The sequence below is a fragment of the Girardinichthys multiradiatus genome, chromosome 23 (genome assembly GCF_021462225.1).
Source record: "Girardinichthys multiradiatus isolate DD_20200921_A chromosome 23, DD_fGirMul_XY1, whole genome shotgun sequence".
Classification (NCBI taxonomy): Eukaryota; Metazoa; Chordata; class Actinopteri; order Cyprinodontiformes; family Goodeidae; genus Girardinichthys; species Girardinichthys multiradiatus.
Genome location: NC_061815.1, coordinates 14,593,742 through 14,606,801, shown reverse-complemented (window position 1 = coordinate 14,606,801; position 13,060 = coordinate 14,593,742). Strand labels below are relative to the sequence as shown.

At 38.4% G+C, this 13,060-nt stretch overlaps 2 protein-coding genes across 2 annotated transcripts; both read right to left on the bottom strand.

Annotated features, from left to right (window-relative positions):
* Window positions 1–176: 176 nt before the first annotated feature.
* LOC124860455 (SH2 domain-containing protein 1A-like) lies at window positions 177–6,731 on the bottom strand. Its single transcript, XM_047353800.1, has 3 exons — window positions 5,863–6,731; window positions 5,517–5,580; window positions 177–3,918 (listed from the first exon to the last, which is right to left on the bottom strand). Exons 1-3 carry the CDS (start codon window positions 5,997–5,999, stop codon window positions 3,649–3,651), a joined length of 471 nt encoding a protein of 156 aa, XP_047209756.1. The 5' UTR covers window positions 6,000–6,731; the 3' UTR covers window positions 177–3,648.
* A 2,115-nt stretch (window positions 6,732–8,846) lies between these two features.
* On the bottom strand, window positions 8,847–12,770 carry agtr2 (angiotensin II receptor, type 2). The gene is made up of 2 exons (XM_047353798.1): window positions 12,571–12,770; window positions 8,847–11,985 (listed from the first exon to the last, which is right to left on the bottom strand). Exon 2 carries the CDS (start codon window positions 11,916–11,918, stop codon window positions 10,689–10,691), a length of 1,230 nt encoding a protein of 409 aa, XP_047209754.1. The 5' UTR covers window positions 11,919–11,985; window positions 12,571–12,770; the 3' UTR covers window positions 8,847–10,688.
* Window positions 12,771–13,060: the final 290 nt, after the last annotated feature.

Genomic DNA, 13,060 nt, shown 5'->3' with positions numbered 1-13,060 from the left:
TTTAACAGCTAATAGACACCCAAATAGATAAATACCAACCAGTTTTTAAAATCTAATTGCTTAACAACATTCTAACAAAAAAATGTATCCTGATTAATTTAATTTCTTAAATACATTTGTTAGGCTTCAGCAATTCTGTGACACACCAACTTGAAATTAAAAGACACAATAGTAAATATTTGACAATTCAAATGTAATTTTTCAAATGAAAGTACAAAACATTGGCACAAGCAACAGGATGACAGCTTGTGTTTAAAATTTCTCAGTCTGATATCTTTCTTAATATACATTTGCAACCTAAAAGCTCAGATTGATAAATATGAAAGGCATCTGCTAAATAATGATACAGTTTCACAGCGGTGGAAGCAGACAAACCCCTCTATTACATGGGTGGGGGGGCGTCATTAACAGTATGATGCACCATCATTAAGTCATGTGTTTTGAGCTAAATCTTAAAACTTGACAAAAATAAGAACTGGTTTGTGATTGTGAAAATACTCCCCCTATTATTTTCAAGGAAACCTGCAAACCTGCAGTGTCTGGTCGGCACATTATTTTGAGAAGCTTATTAATAAACCAAAACGCTACTACATTTCGGCTCCCGTAGCTGCTCTTCTTCTGCACTGCTTTATAATTTGTTCTTCTATCATTGTATTGTAGCATAGCATTTCTGGTGTAAACATACATGAGGAAATATTAATTATTGAAGCTGCAAATTAGTCAGAGATATATGACCCACAATGTAGACATTATGAGGACAATGGCAAAAAAGATCCTGCTTGGTGTTTAATTTCTCATGAGATGGGCTGTTATGGTGAGAAATCTAGTTTAACTGAAAATATATAGAACGATGCTAAGATAATACTTTTTATACTTTCAAGTTTAAAGCATTTACATAGTGAAAATGTTTTTGAATAATAAATTCATTTTAGTGTAGAAAGGAATTAATTTGTGCTTCTTATGGTATGCCACCTGCTGGCACAAATAGATAACTGGCTCCGACAGAAATCTGAATTCTGTTTCCAAAGAAAAAGATATGTTTCTTTTTCACCACATTTCACCATGATGCGTCCAGTGTGGGTTAAAAGTCTCATCTGATGAGTATCAAAAGATGTGTCACAAGGCGCCGCTCCCAATATGCTTAACCTTTCAGGGTTAAGAAACTCAAATTGCAAGTAACTTTGAGGTTTAATACCAATTTAAATTCTTGCTGAAGCTCTTATACAAAATTAATATACTTAGTCATAATACAACCCATGTTAGCATGTCACATGACGAATGAGAATAACTTTTGATTGAACCAAGACCTTAATTTAAATCCTAATCAAAATGTTTAGTTAGGAGTTGTTACCCCCCAAAAAACTAGTTCCTATAGAATTGAAAAGTCACAAACTATGCTTGATTATACTTCAACTAATTTTAAATAGATCAGCTAATATTAAAAATCATTTTATAGTGTAGCCTCTGTTGTTTGTTAATTATAAAGTTGTTTATTATGTATTTTGTGCTGTTTATTAACAACTGTCTCAACGATACAAAGTTTGTAAAGCTCGATGCAAACTGAAATTCTTGTTTTCTAACCACAAGCCTGATAAATAATAATTAAACCTAAATGAATCAATTTAACCTGAAAGTTCTCCTGTGGACAACGCACACCACAAACATCGTCCGACATCTTCAGTTAAACATACTGTCTAGGGTTGTGTTTTCCGCACTTCACTAATACAATAGGTTTACACTGAAAGTAAAAAAAAAAAAACAGCTGGGTGATAAATCCCACTGCAGGAATTCACAAAATACAAAGTTTTGCAAAAAAGTGCACTGCATCTTTGGGTTGATGTCAAAACAAGACTGAAGCACAATATGCACAGGCATTAAACTCATCAGCGGCATTAGTAAAAACTGTGGACAGAATACAAGAAAACACATTTGAAGGCAGAATTCAGCAAAAACAAGAAAACAACATAAATATAAATTGACTTATTGAAAAAAACTCAGATCAGTTGCTTTATGCCTTATGTAATGTCTTAAAAAACATGCGAGTAGAAGCTACTTGTTTTAAACTTGTAGCTTTAATCTTGATTAAATAACATCTTACAGCAAAATGGTAAAAGGAATTGCAAAAAAATTGACTGTTGTTCTATAATAGACAAACTGTCTAAAGTGAGTTTGATTAATTGTAAAGAAAGGTCTGGCGAGTGGCTTTAAATTTGAATCAAAATGTTCAAAATAACTTGGTAATAAAAAATAACATTACATTTAGTGATATTAAACAACTGGTTTACAAACTAATATGCTTGTCAAAATTGTAATGTGTTTAATGACTAAACTCCTTTTTATAGTGAAGGCACTGTTGCTTGTTATTTCTCTTTGAGCCTCAGTGGTCTTCTTGCTTTTTCCACGACTTCTCTCCCTCCGCCTATTTTGCCGGGCCCCCCTTTGTTCCTGTTTCTGGGAAGCTGTAACTTTCAAATCTTTGCTGTCATTATCACCCATCATTATGGCTCAAACTGAGATATGCATGAGAAACCTGTGTCTGTCAAAAGAGAAGAAGAAGAAAGAGGAGGTGGAGGAGGAGAGAAGGGGAGAAAAAGCATAGAGCAAGGGAACGCTATGTGACAGCTGAGGCTCAGCGAGTGGGTGGTGAGTGCAGAAGGGGCAGGACCTGGAGTTGGCTGTGCTGTTCGCTACAGCTTGTCTCCTCTCATTAGGAAATGCCAATCAGACTACGCTGCAAACCACTTCCAAGCCTCCCCCCGCCGAAAAAAAAGTAGAAAAAAAGAAAAGCGAAAGTTAAAAAAAAGTTTGTTTTTCCTTTTTTTTTTTTTTTTTATAAAGCAAGCTACCACTAATCCACCTCCCCTTTCCCCAATCGCCTCCCTCCTGCCGTCACTTCACCATCTGCCCACCATTAATTGTCGTGTTTCTCTCTCGGGTTGTGGACGGCGCAGACACACAATGCATATGTTCTGACTGCGAGCAGGTGATATGCATTTCTGAGTAGCGTGTTGCTGATCAAATGTGATGAGCCTATCCCTTCTAAAACATATGTTCTGCTAGATACTGCCCAAGCTAATCTCAAAAATGGAGGGTGCTTTGGTTGCTAGGAGACCACTGCGCTGAAGAATAGTCTGGGCTGAAAGGATGCTCTCACTGTTTTCTCACCTTCTCTTCCTGTGTGTCCCTCTCTCATATTTTTCCCAATTTGACTGAGTTCCCTCCCCACCATCTCCAGCCCACTCCCTCCTGCAGTCCGCATTCTCTCCGTGGAAATTGGTACTTCAATATGTCAAATTGAATTTTTGCCTCCACATTATGTGTCAGTCCGAAGCTTGGCTGTGTAAGCATGACCTTATTTAAGAGAGCTTCTTTCAGAGAAAATCATTTATTTTCTTTGCCACTCACTGAGCTCTATTGCATTAGGAAAACAGAGCACAATATTTGTTGTCAACTTATGTATGCAGTAATAGATATTAATGTTTCAGCAGTCTGCATATTTCACATTGAGCACTTGGTGTGCAGCATATGCAGAAAACACAGGCCGAAAGAAATGACATTTACTTCTAAAAAGTTTGGAAAGTTCAAACAGTAGGTATCATTTAAAGATGTTCATAATTAGGTGCATATTGTTGTGCTTGGGGTTGTCCTCTAACCAAAAGCTTGTGCCACCTCCTTCTTGCTCCTGTTTTTCTGTTCCTGATTGGCGGGTGTCGTCAGATGTTTCAGATAAGGGCTGTGACTGCCGAGCGTCGGCGACAGGCCATTACCGGGCATCTGCTCCTCCGTGTGGGTCTGCGCCCGTCTCTGAGCCGTAACAGGGTAGAGCAGAGGCATGGCAATTCCTTGTCCCTGCTTCTGGAAGGCTGTTATCAGGTTCTTGATGTTCCGGAAATACCGTTTCTGCACACCAGCAGTTGTCTGAAACAGAAGAGGGGTAAAAACAGAATTCATCATTCCATGATAGGAAAAAGGGCTCATACAGATTCACCCCATAAAAGATAGACTGAAGGTGGAGGCAGAGAAAAGTTCACTGCACAAACAAAATAGGAATCCTGACAACTGAATATTCCAAGCCACTGATCTTTGAAGAGTCAATGTTAAATAATAAAAATGCCGCATTAATAAATAAAATGATGCAGTGGAGATAACATAAATACATAAATGCTGCATAAACAGGTTTCAAAAGGGTAGATATATGGGGATTTGTGGAGAAGATGTTTTTTTATTCTTTCTCAGTAAATGAAAAGCCGTATTTTAGGGGTTTGTGTGTGACATTTAAGATCTATTAAGTGCCCAAATGGCTTTAGTAGAGTTTATTAAAAATGTAATGTATATCTTCAAAAACTCATGTGTTCAGGGGAACACATGAGTTTGGGGGTCACTCTTAACCAAAAAGCAAGGATTCAAAATGTTGCTCATCATAAAAGACAAAAAAATGTATTTAATACAAGGCAATATGATGGATAAATAAACAAATAAATCCTTCCACTCAATGAAACGTGTATTCTGTCTCTTAAAGCCGTAAAAATAAAAAATGTTTCACATATCTGACTCACTAGTCGTTTAGACTTCTTTTTCCCCCTTTAAAATTCATCATAAGAAATATTATGCCTATAAAACCACTTGGTTAGGGGTGGTCAGCAAATTTATAGGAGTTAACCCCCCCGCCCCAATCTATTTCTCTGTTGTCATTTTTATGTTGAATTTCGCTGAACCATTGCACTTTCAAAACCACAGTAATTTTGTCTAGTAAGGTCTTTAAAGGTGCATTATGAGTTTTCATTTGGCTCCATCAATTATGCCGTAAGAGCTGAGGAAAAACATGTTCTTTCAATGCGTTTTAAAAAGTCATTTAATCAAAGGTGGAGATCACTTCCCAAAGCCCCTGTCTCCGGCCAAGATCGCAAACCCCTTGCCATGCATGAACAATGTAAATTGTGGTTGAGCTCCTAGTGAAAGTCTTGTCATTCGAATCCAGCATGGGGTTTGACAGTGTCAGTTAAAACGTAGTCCTAAAGGCAGCATCTCTGTCAGTCGTCGCAGAGAGACGGGGGCCCTCAGATGTCTCCATACGCTCCCGTCTCAGGGTGTTTGCCAGCACTGAGTGCTCAATTACATATCCCGTCATAAACAATGTCAAACACAGTTCTACGTTTTACATCTGCGGAGCGTGTGCCTGCACCGTGGCATCTTTAAATTTTGAAGTGTGGAGGTGCAGGGTGGAGACTGCTCGAAGGGTGCTATTGCTGAATGGAATAAAAATGTGCCCATTTCTTGGAACTGTCACATCTCAAAAATATATATAGAGAGAGAAAAGCAAAAGGGAGAAAAACCGAGAAAGAAAACATGTTTGCCTCAGATTCGCAGCTGATTGAATTACTCTGACACAAAAACAACTTCTAACCTAATAAACAGCAACCACAGCAAAGCAGACATGCTGCTGCTCGGGTGAGTATTGCTGGTGTGAAAAGAGTCAGAATAAAAGCAGAAATAAAAAGAAAAAAAAGATGTCTCACTTCTGCAGCCCATGAGCCAGCTTCGTCCTTGTGGAGTCTGTATGTGTAGACAAATCCTTTGCATCTGAACATAAGCACAAGGACATTCATTAGGAAATAAGTGCATCTTTCATTTTTATAACATAAATCCCCCAGGGGGACTTGCTTACAACTGATTTTGATAGCAGGTGGCAGAAATTGTTTGGACATTATTTTATTGTCCTTCTGCATTGTGCATTCCTTTCTGCATATGTTCCTAAATGTGAGAGGGTTAGTAATCTTCTATAACTGCAGAAGACAGGATTATGAGGGATCAGTAACAGCTTTAAGGTAGAACAAAGAGAAATGTTAGAGGCTGAATACTTACAGCACACACAGGCAGAAGACGCCCGGCACAGAGTCGCTGTCACGTACTAAATAACACCCTTCTCTCCCGTCCTGGCCCAGCCGCCTCTCGCCCTCCTCCTTGCCAATGGGTCCGTGGTAGACAGCCAGGTTCTCCATCACAGCTTTCCTCCAAGTCTGCTTTTTGCGCTGTTCCTAAGTGCAGGCGGAGTTCTCTTTGTCTCTGCTTTCTTACTGCAGGCGAGCCTTTTTGTCTTCTAGACTGAGAACTGTGCAGGTACAGCAATTTTTCCCAGCCTTGCTTCTCAAATGCCTGCTCAGGTAATCTTTGCTTCAGATCTTTTGGTATTTTTTTTTTCTTCACTTTACCTCACAAAATTGACAACCACTCTGTCTAACCTCTAACCTTTCTGATCTGGTGCTCACAGCCTTCCTTTGTCTTTATGAGACGCACGCTTGTGCGCACATGCACATTGAAAATGTGGGTTTGCATTTCTCTCAGGAAACGATTGTATTTTGCAACAGGAAATAACTTCAAAGGTACTTTAACGGAACATTTCCAAAACAATGAAAAGCACAAGAGAGGGATGAACAAAGGCAAAATTTCTCACTTCACACAAAAAAAACACATTATGAATATGTAATGAAACTTTTTCCATCCCTGTTTGATTGCCAGCATTTTGGATCTGTTTTAAATATTGATGTACAATCAGTTTGCTGAGAAGATTTAGGTGAACTAAATACTTTAAAATATAAATATGAAGTGAAACTTTTTTTAGGGAAAAAAACTTAAATTATACCTCCACAAGTATATACATTTTGAGCCAACGTGCATTTAATTTCAAGTTTTACGTTGCAGGATAATTTTCATCTATAGCTAGAAGGTTTATTTTAAAATTTAGAGGTCTAAAAAAGTATAGTTATCATCTGTAGAGTAATGGAATACATCTGCGAATACAAGACCTCAAAATTAACCCAAGAAATGTGCGTGGGGCAAGTTTTCTCAGCCGTTCAGTCAGCTCTGTGTTACATGTGTTTTTATTTTTAAGTATTCTATATCAGATTTGTTTAAGTACTGCAGAAGGATGGAAACCTCTACTGAAATAAACTATCAAATATTGATAAATGGATTTTTAAGACATACTGTCTTGGAAAAGCATTCCTAAACTTTCTTACATATTTTTCATGTTACGGCCACAAACGTCAGTGTGTTTCATGAGTTTCCTATGCGATGTACCAACATAAAGGAGGGCAGAACTGCAAAGTGAAATGAAAAGACAATATTGGTTTTCAAAAGAAAATTCATGCGTTTGGCTTAAGCTCAAACCTAAATTCAACTGAGACTTGGAAATTGCTGTTCTCATGAGCTCTCCATCCACTCTGAATGGGCTTGAGGTATTTTGTAAAGAGCAATGGGAAAATATGTCAGTTTCTGGGTCTGGAAAGCTGGTTGAGAAATGCCCCAATAGACTTGTAGAAAACGTTGGTTGTACAAGTTATTGATTCAGGGGGGATGAATACATATGAAAGACCAACTTTTCTGATCTTTATTTGTAAAATATTTAAAAACAATTTTCCGTGCCATTCACAGTTATTGAATACTTTGTGTATGTGTGTCACTTGAAATCCAAAAGGAATACATTAAAGTGTGTGTTTAAGGAGGTATGACTTTGCAAGGTCCTGTAAATTGTTCCTTCTATTAGATCTTACATGATCATATTTACTGTTGTACAACACAAAGATTGCACCATTGAATATAGCTGTTTATATCTATGCAATAGAGCATGTTTGTCTGTGTCTGTCCTCTGTCAGCAACTAGAGACATTTCAAGAGTGTCTGCACATAAACAACACTTCTAAAATAAAATGAAAAGTAAAAAAAAAAAATATCCATGTAGGCCTACATGGCATTTTTTCTTCACATTTAAAAAACGTCACAATAAAGTACAAGAACAGTAAAAGTACGCAAAAAAAAGTGTTTTACGTTAGGTTTGAAAGAGGTTTTGTTTTTCTCGGCAGGTGTCTCCTAATCACAGGTTCACGCATGTTCTCAGCCACTTACAGCTTCTGTTAAACATGTGTCTTAGAAACACCCAGCTGCTCTGTCACACTAAAAGGAATCAGCTAATGAAGCTGTCTGCACAACAAACTCATCCCGCAATCTGTCCCGTCAATCGTAAACCTCTGCCGGTTAAATTGGGAATCTGCTGAATGTTTGCTGTGGTGTGCACTTTTTTACCACACTGGTAGCAAAGTTGCTTTATGTGTTATAATAATATTTATATGTTTACTATTTCATATTTCTATGATAATCAAAACTACAGGAAGCCCTTCACGCCATGGAATGCTTCTAAAAAATAGTTCCCTTACTGAGTTTTAATATTTGATGTGGTGTTCAGTGCATCTGCTGGTTGTCTTCTTGGCCTCTGCTGTTTAGTCAGTATGTTTGTACTAATTCAAAGCTGTGGTCTACATGAATCATCAGTCTGTGTCAGGGGCATCTTCTCCCTGCCTCACAATGATCATGACCGGTGGGATTTTGGGCCCGTCTGCCAGTGCCATCTCAGTAATTGCATTTTGCATCATTTTAGCACCACCCAGTGGCAGAATGTGCAAATCCTACACACACATTTCTTGAAAAATGGAAGCATTCATGTTTGTTAAATGTTTGTTAAAGCATCTAATCACCCATGTATAGATAAGAATTAAGTCTTGCTAATTTAATGTTCTTGTATATGCTACTGCTTCGGTCATATCACAGATACAGTTTATAGATCATCAACCAGCTGACATTTGGCACCAATACCATGCCATACAACAGAGGCTCAACTGGAATGCACCGTCATTGCACAGCCACCGCGGTTGGAAGAAAAGAAAACAAATGTTAAAAAAATCTTGGAACGTCTCTGGTTTTACTAAATCACATGGGAAAATGATGGCTATGATCAGCCACAATTCTCTGATCATAGACAAATGTTATTTCAGAAAACGGCACAAAAAAGTTGCATTGATGTTATGAATACTTGTTTTCTTTATTTCTTGTATAAACTGTCTATAAGAGGTAATACAATGATATGATTTGTGGTAAATACACAGACAGCATATAGATGCCCCAAAATTACACTGCAAGATGTATTGCCAGGTTATGCCAGGTTAATTGGTTTACTTGTATAATCCAGCAGCTTCTCACTTTAGTTTTAATATATATACACAAAGAAGAACCTGCAGCAACCACTAATTTACATTTAACTGCATTTAGAACAGAATCTGCTTTAGCTCATAAAATATTGTCATAAAACAAAGTGAAAAATGTCAGAAAGCATAAAACACAGCAGTTAAATTGATACAGTTTCTCTCAAAAGTGGACACACCCCTGTTAAAATTCCAGGTTTTTCCACCTTTAGTGTGACATACAGTATATTCTTGCTAAATTATAAAAAAGGTCCAATAACCTGGTTGCATGAATGTACACACCCTTAATCTAATGCATTGTTAATTCCTGATTCAGTTTCAGGATTTAGTCTTCTGGAGTTTATACATGCCATCAGATATAGATTTGGTGAGCAGCACTGAGCATTTCCAAATTAAGACTATACCTACAGTAAAACATGGTGGTGGGAGCATTATTCTATGTTGTACTGAGGTTTTTGTCAAGGGGGATGAAATTATGAACAATTTCAAGTTTGGAACAAAATCTAACAGAAAATCTGTTAAATGATCTATGGAAATTCGTCAATGTCCTCACAATCTGATGGATTTGGAGAATTCTTTTGCAGGTAGACTGACCAAATAGTACTAAGTCAAATTGTGAGATGTCGAAGGGGGGGGGGGGTGTCACATCCAATTGAGCATGTGTAGTATGATTTTCATCACTCTAGCTTGTGTCTAATTGGAAAAAATTACATCTTGCAACTACCCCCTGTTGCAACTGCCCCTGGTCTCCAAAGTTATCATACATATTGTAGTTTGTATATTTCTCAGATTTGCTTGTTTTTCAGTTGAATAATGAAAGGGAAAAAGCTTGGAAATGACTTTTAATGATTTTTCTTTCAGTCTCAAAGACGCAGCATTTCAACCGGGGTATGTGAGACTGCTGATAGCTGTTGCTATCCCAGCTGGCCATTGCCAAAGCTAAATTTACAAACTACTTATTATCTTTGTTAGAACATGTTCATTTATTTTTGGTATCTAACCACTTATAGGTTCTTTTTAGGAATTAATTTTATAATTTATGCAAGAGAGAAAAAAAAAAAAAAAACATCACAAGCTACATTACACCCAGCCTAGCCTAGGATATTAGCTTACCTAAATTTACAATGTGATAGAGTATTTGTTGGAAAAATGTTAGGCAACCATATCAATCATATGATGATGTTTGAAACAACTTCGAGATTGTTTGAGTTTGTTTATCTTTATATACCGTCATAATGTTAGAAGTACATAAACATACTATATATACACTTAAGAAATAGTGAATGTTGAAGTGACATGTTCACACTCTTTTGTATCTTCTTTTATATCTTCTTTTTTGTCGCTTTAATTTAGATTTTTTACTATCTGACTTTGTTGTTTTGTGATGTCTGCTGATTTTGCATCACATTTTAGCCCCTGAAACTTTGAAAATGTTTAGCCATTTAATTCTGTTATAATATGTATTTCATTTTATGTTACATCTCCTCTCTGAAACATCTATTTTCAACTGTCATGCATTATTTTACATGAGACCAGGGCAACCCAGACTCTTTGGCATCATGAACTAAGCCTAATAGTTATAGTTTGTTTTAATACTTAGGAATGTGAAGCCAGTGGAGGAAATAATATTCCCTTAAAGCTAGATGGGGAAGGTCTGTTACGGGGAACCTGAGATATCCACAATTGCCAGGTCCTTAAGGTCACTGAGTTTCCTAGAGAAGGAACTCAGCCTGGTGCTGAAAGAGCCTCTTTTCTGACTGTGCTTCTCCCCACGTGCCTTTAAACATGCACACAGGTCTTTGCAGAGACCCCCAAGACGGCCACGGAAATGGTTACCGACGAAGCAGTAGAGCACAGGATTGATGGCAGAATTAGAGAAGCCTAGGCAAAGGGTGAGTGGGGTCAGGTTGTTGACGGTCCAGGTTACCCAGCAGCTGTCCAGCCATCCGTTTTTGTTCATAAGATCCAAGAAGGTCACACAATGAAAAGGGAACCAGCAGAGAAAGAAAGCCATAACCACAGCAGCTACTGTCCACAAAATCCTCTCTACCCCCCGAGTCATCATGGGTCCGGCCGTGCATGAGTTTGGGCAAACAGTAGGAGTTGGTAGTTGCCCTAATTTACAATGGCCTTTTTGTGAAATATTCTGCATTCTTGCCGACCCTCTGTATGCCAACAGATGTCTCCCAATGGCCCAATAGCAGCTAGAGATGCCCAGCAGTGGCAGCAGGAACCCCAGAATGATCTTTATCCAGGTCAGGGTCAGAAACCAGGTATCATCTGGATATAAAATTACACAAGCCACAACCTCAAATTCTTTAAGATGATAGATGTCTCTCAAAGCCAAGTTGGGGGCTGAGCAGGCAAACGCCAGAACCCATACCAGGATGCACACGATCCGGGCACGTTCGTGATCTCGTGATCTCTGCGAGACGAGAGGATGCACAATGGCTAGGTAACGGTCTATGCTCATGCATGTGATGAAGAAGATAGATGCATAGAGGTTGAGGTTATGGAGAACTCCGCAGATTTTACAGGCCACTCGACCAAAGGGCCAGCTGTAGCCCCAGGAGTAGTAGATGGCCCACAGTGGAAGAGACAGCAAGAACAGCAGGTCAGAGACACATAGGTTCAGCATGAAGGTGTTAGCCACTGTTCTTGTCAAGGCATTGCCACAAGCCAACACATACACCGCCAAGGCGTTGCCCAGTGTACCCAGCACACAGATGATACTGTAGATAGTGGGAATCACTGTTGTCATGGGCACAGGAGACCAGTCTGTGCAGAGGGGAGCAGAAGAAACTGGGGAGATGTTCACATAGACCTCTGGTGCTGAAAATGGGGAGGACGTTGTATTGAAAAAGAAGAAACCGCTTGGGATTGCCATTGTGGAACTAGAAGTTCCCTTGCATCAAAAGACTTGCTTTAAACTTCTTTCAGGTTTCCAAGGTTATCTGGAAATAACACAAAACAGCAGAGTTTTCAGACCATGGCTGCCTTTTATGGACGGATATGTTTTCCTACACTAATCTTTAGTTTGCTCCAGTTTTTATTAGCTGTCCCACTTGATAAAGAATTACAGCAGGAATTTATTACACAATACTTGAAGTAATAAAGTATCTTGGAAAAGGTTGTATTAATCTGGCTGTCAATTGGATTCCTGAAAAACAGCTTTATTGTGATAATGACTGGATTCATCAAACATTCACGACTTCAAATAAAAAAAGAGCCAGCTTAATTTAAGATTTAATAGGTTTACAGAAATAATAAAAGTCCCAGAAACTGAAACTATTAAAGTGGAATACACAAGGGGCAAACTAATAATTAATGAAGAATTTAAAAGCAGCCAACACAATTTCAAAAATTGCTTTCGGAAAAATACTTTTTTTAATGAAAATTTAACTGGTAATTAAGGTAAGACAGCTGAATAAGTGATAGAAACACGATTATTTAGCTTTCCCGATGCCAGCTCTAAAATCAGACTAAGCTCAACACAGGATTGTCTGATTTCTGTCCTGGTAAAATAAGGAATGTGTTACCTGAAATGACCGAGCTTTGAAGAGAAAAAGCCAAGTGGTTTTCAGTGCTTCTTTTGGCTAACATCCATATCTTGACAAATGTTGCTCAACCCCTCTAAGAGAATTCGGCGCAGGCGAGTGCGCTGAACTGTATCATTCCTCTCAGTCTTTGTCTGGGTGTGAGCAGAGGCAGCAGATTTGAGGCTCTGAGAAACCAGATGAGGATGGGGATCTTATAGCCCCCAAGAGCCTCTTGATGATTACACAACAGGGAAGTTTCTGCACGTCACACTTGAGTCAGTGCGGAGATGGAAAGTTGCCTTCTTTTCTATAGAATGTTTCCCTCTTTATTCCCTTCCTCTTGCTTCAGCTAGAACAAACCAAAGATGGGGAAATCAAGTCAAGATGTGCAGTGGTTTAATAGTTGAAATAGTAGAAGTAGGCACACAACTGCTGTGAACAGTTGCAGTTATGTGTTTCAGGGTGTCCTGACCATACCCATCAGGACCTC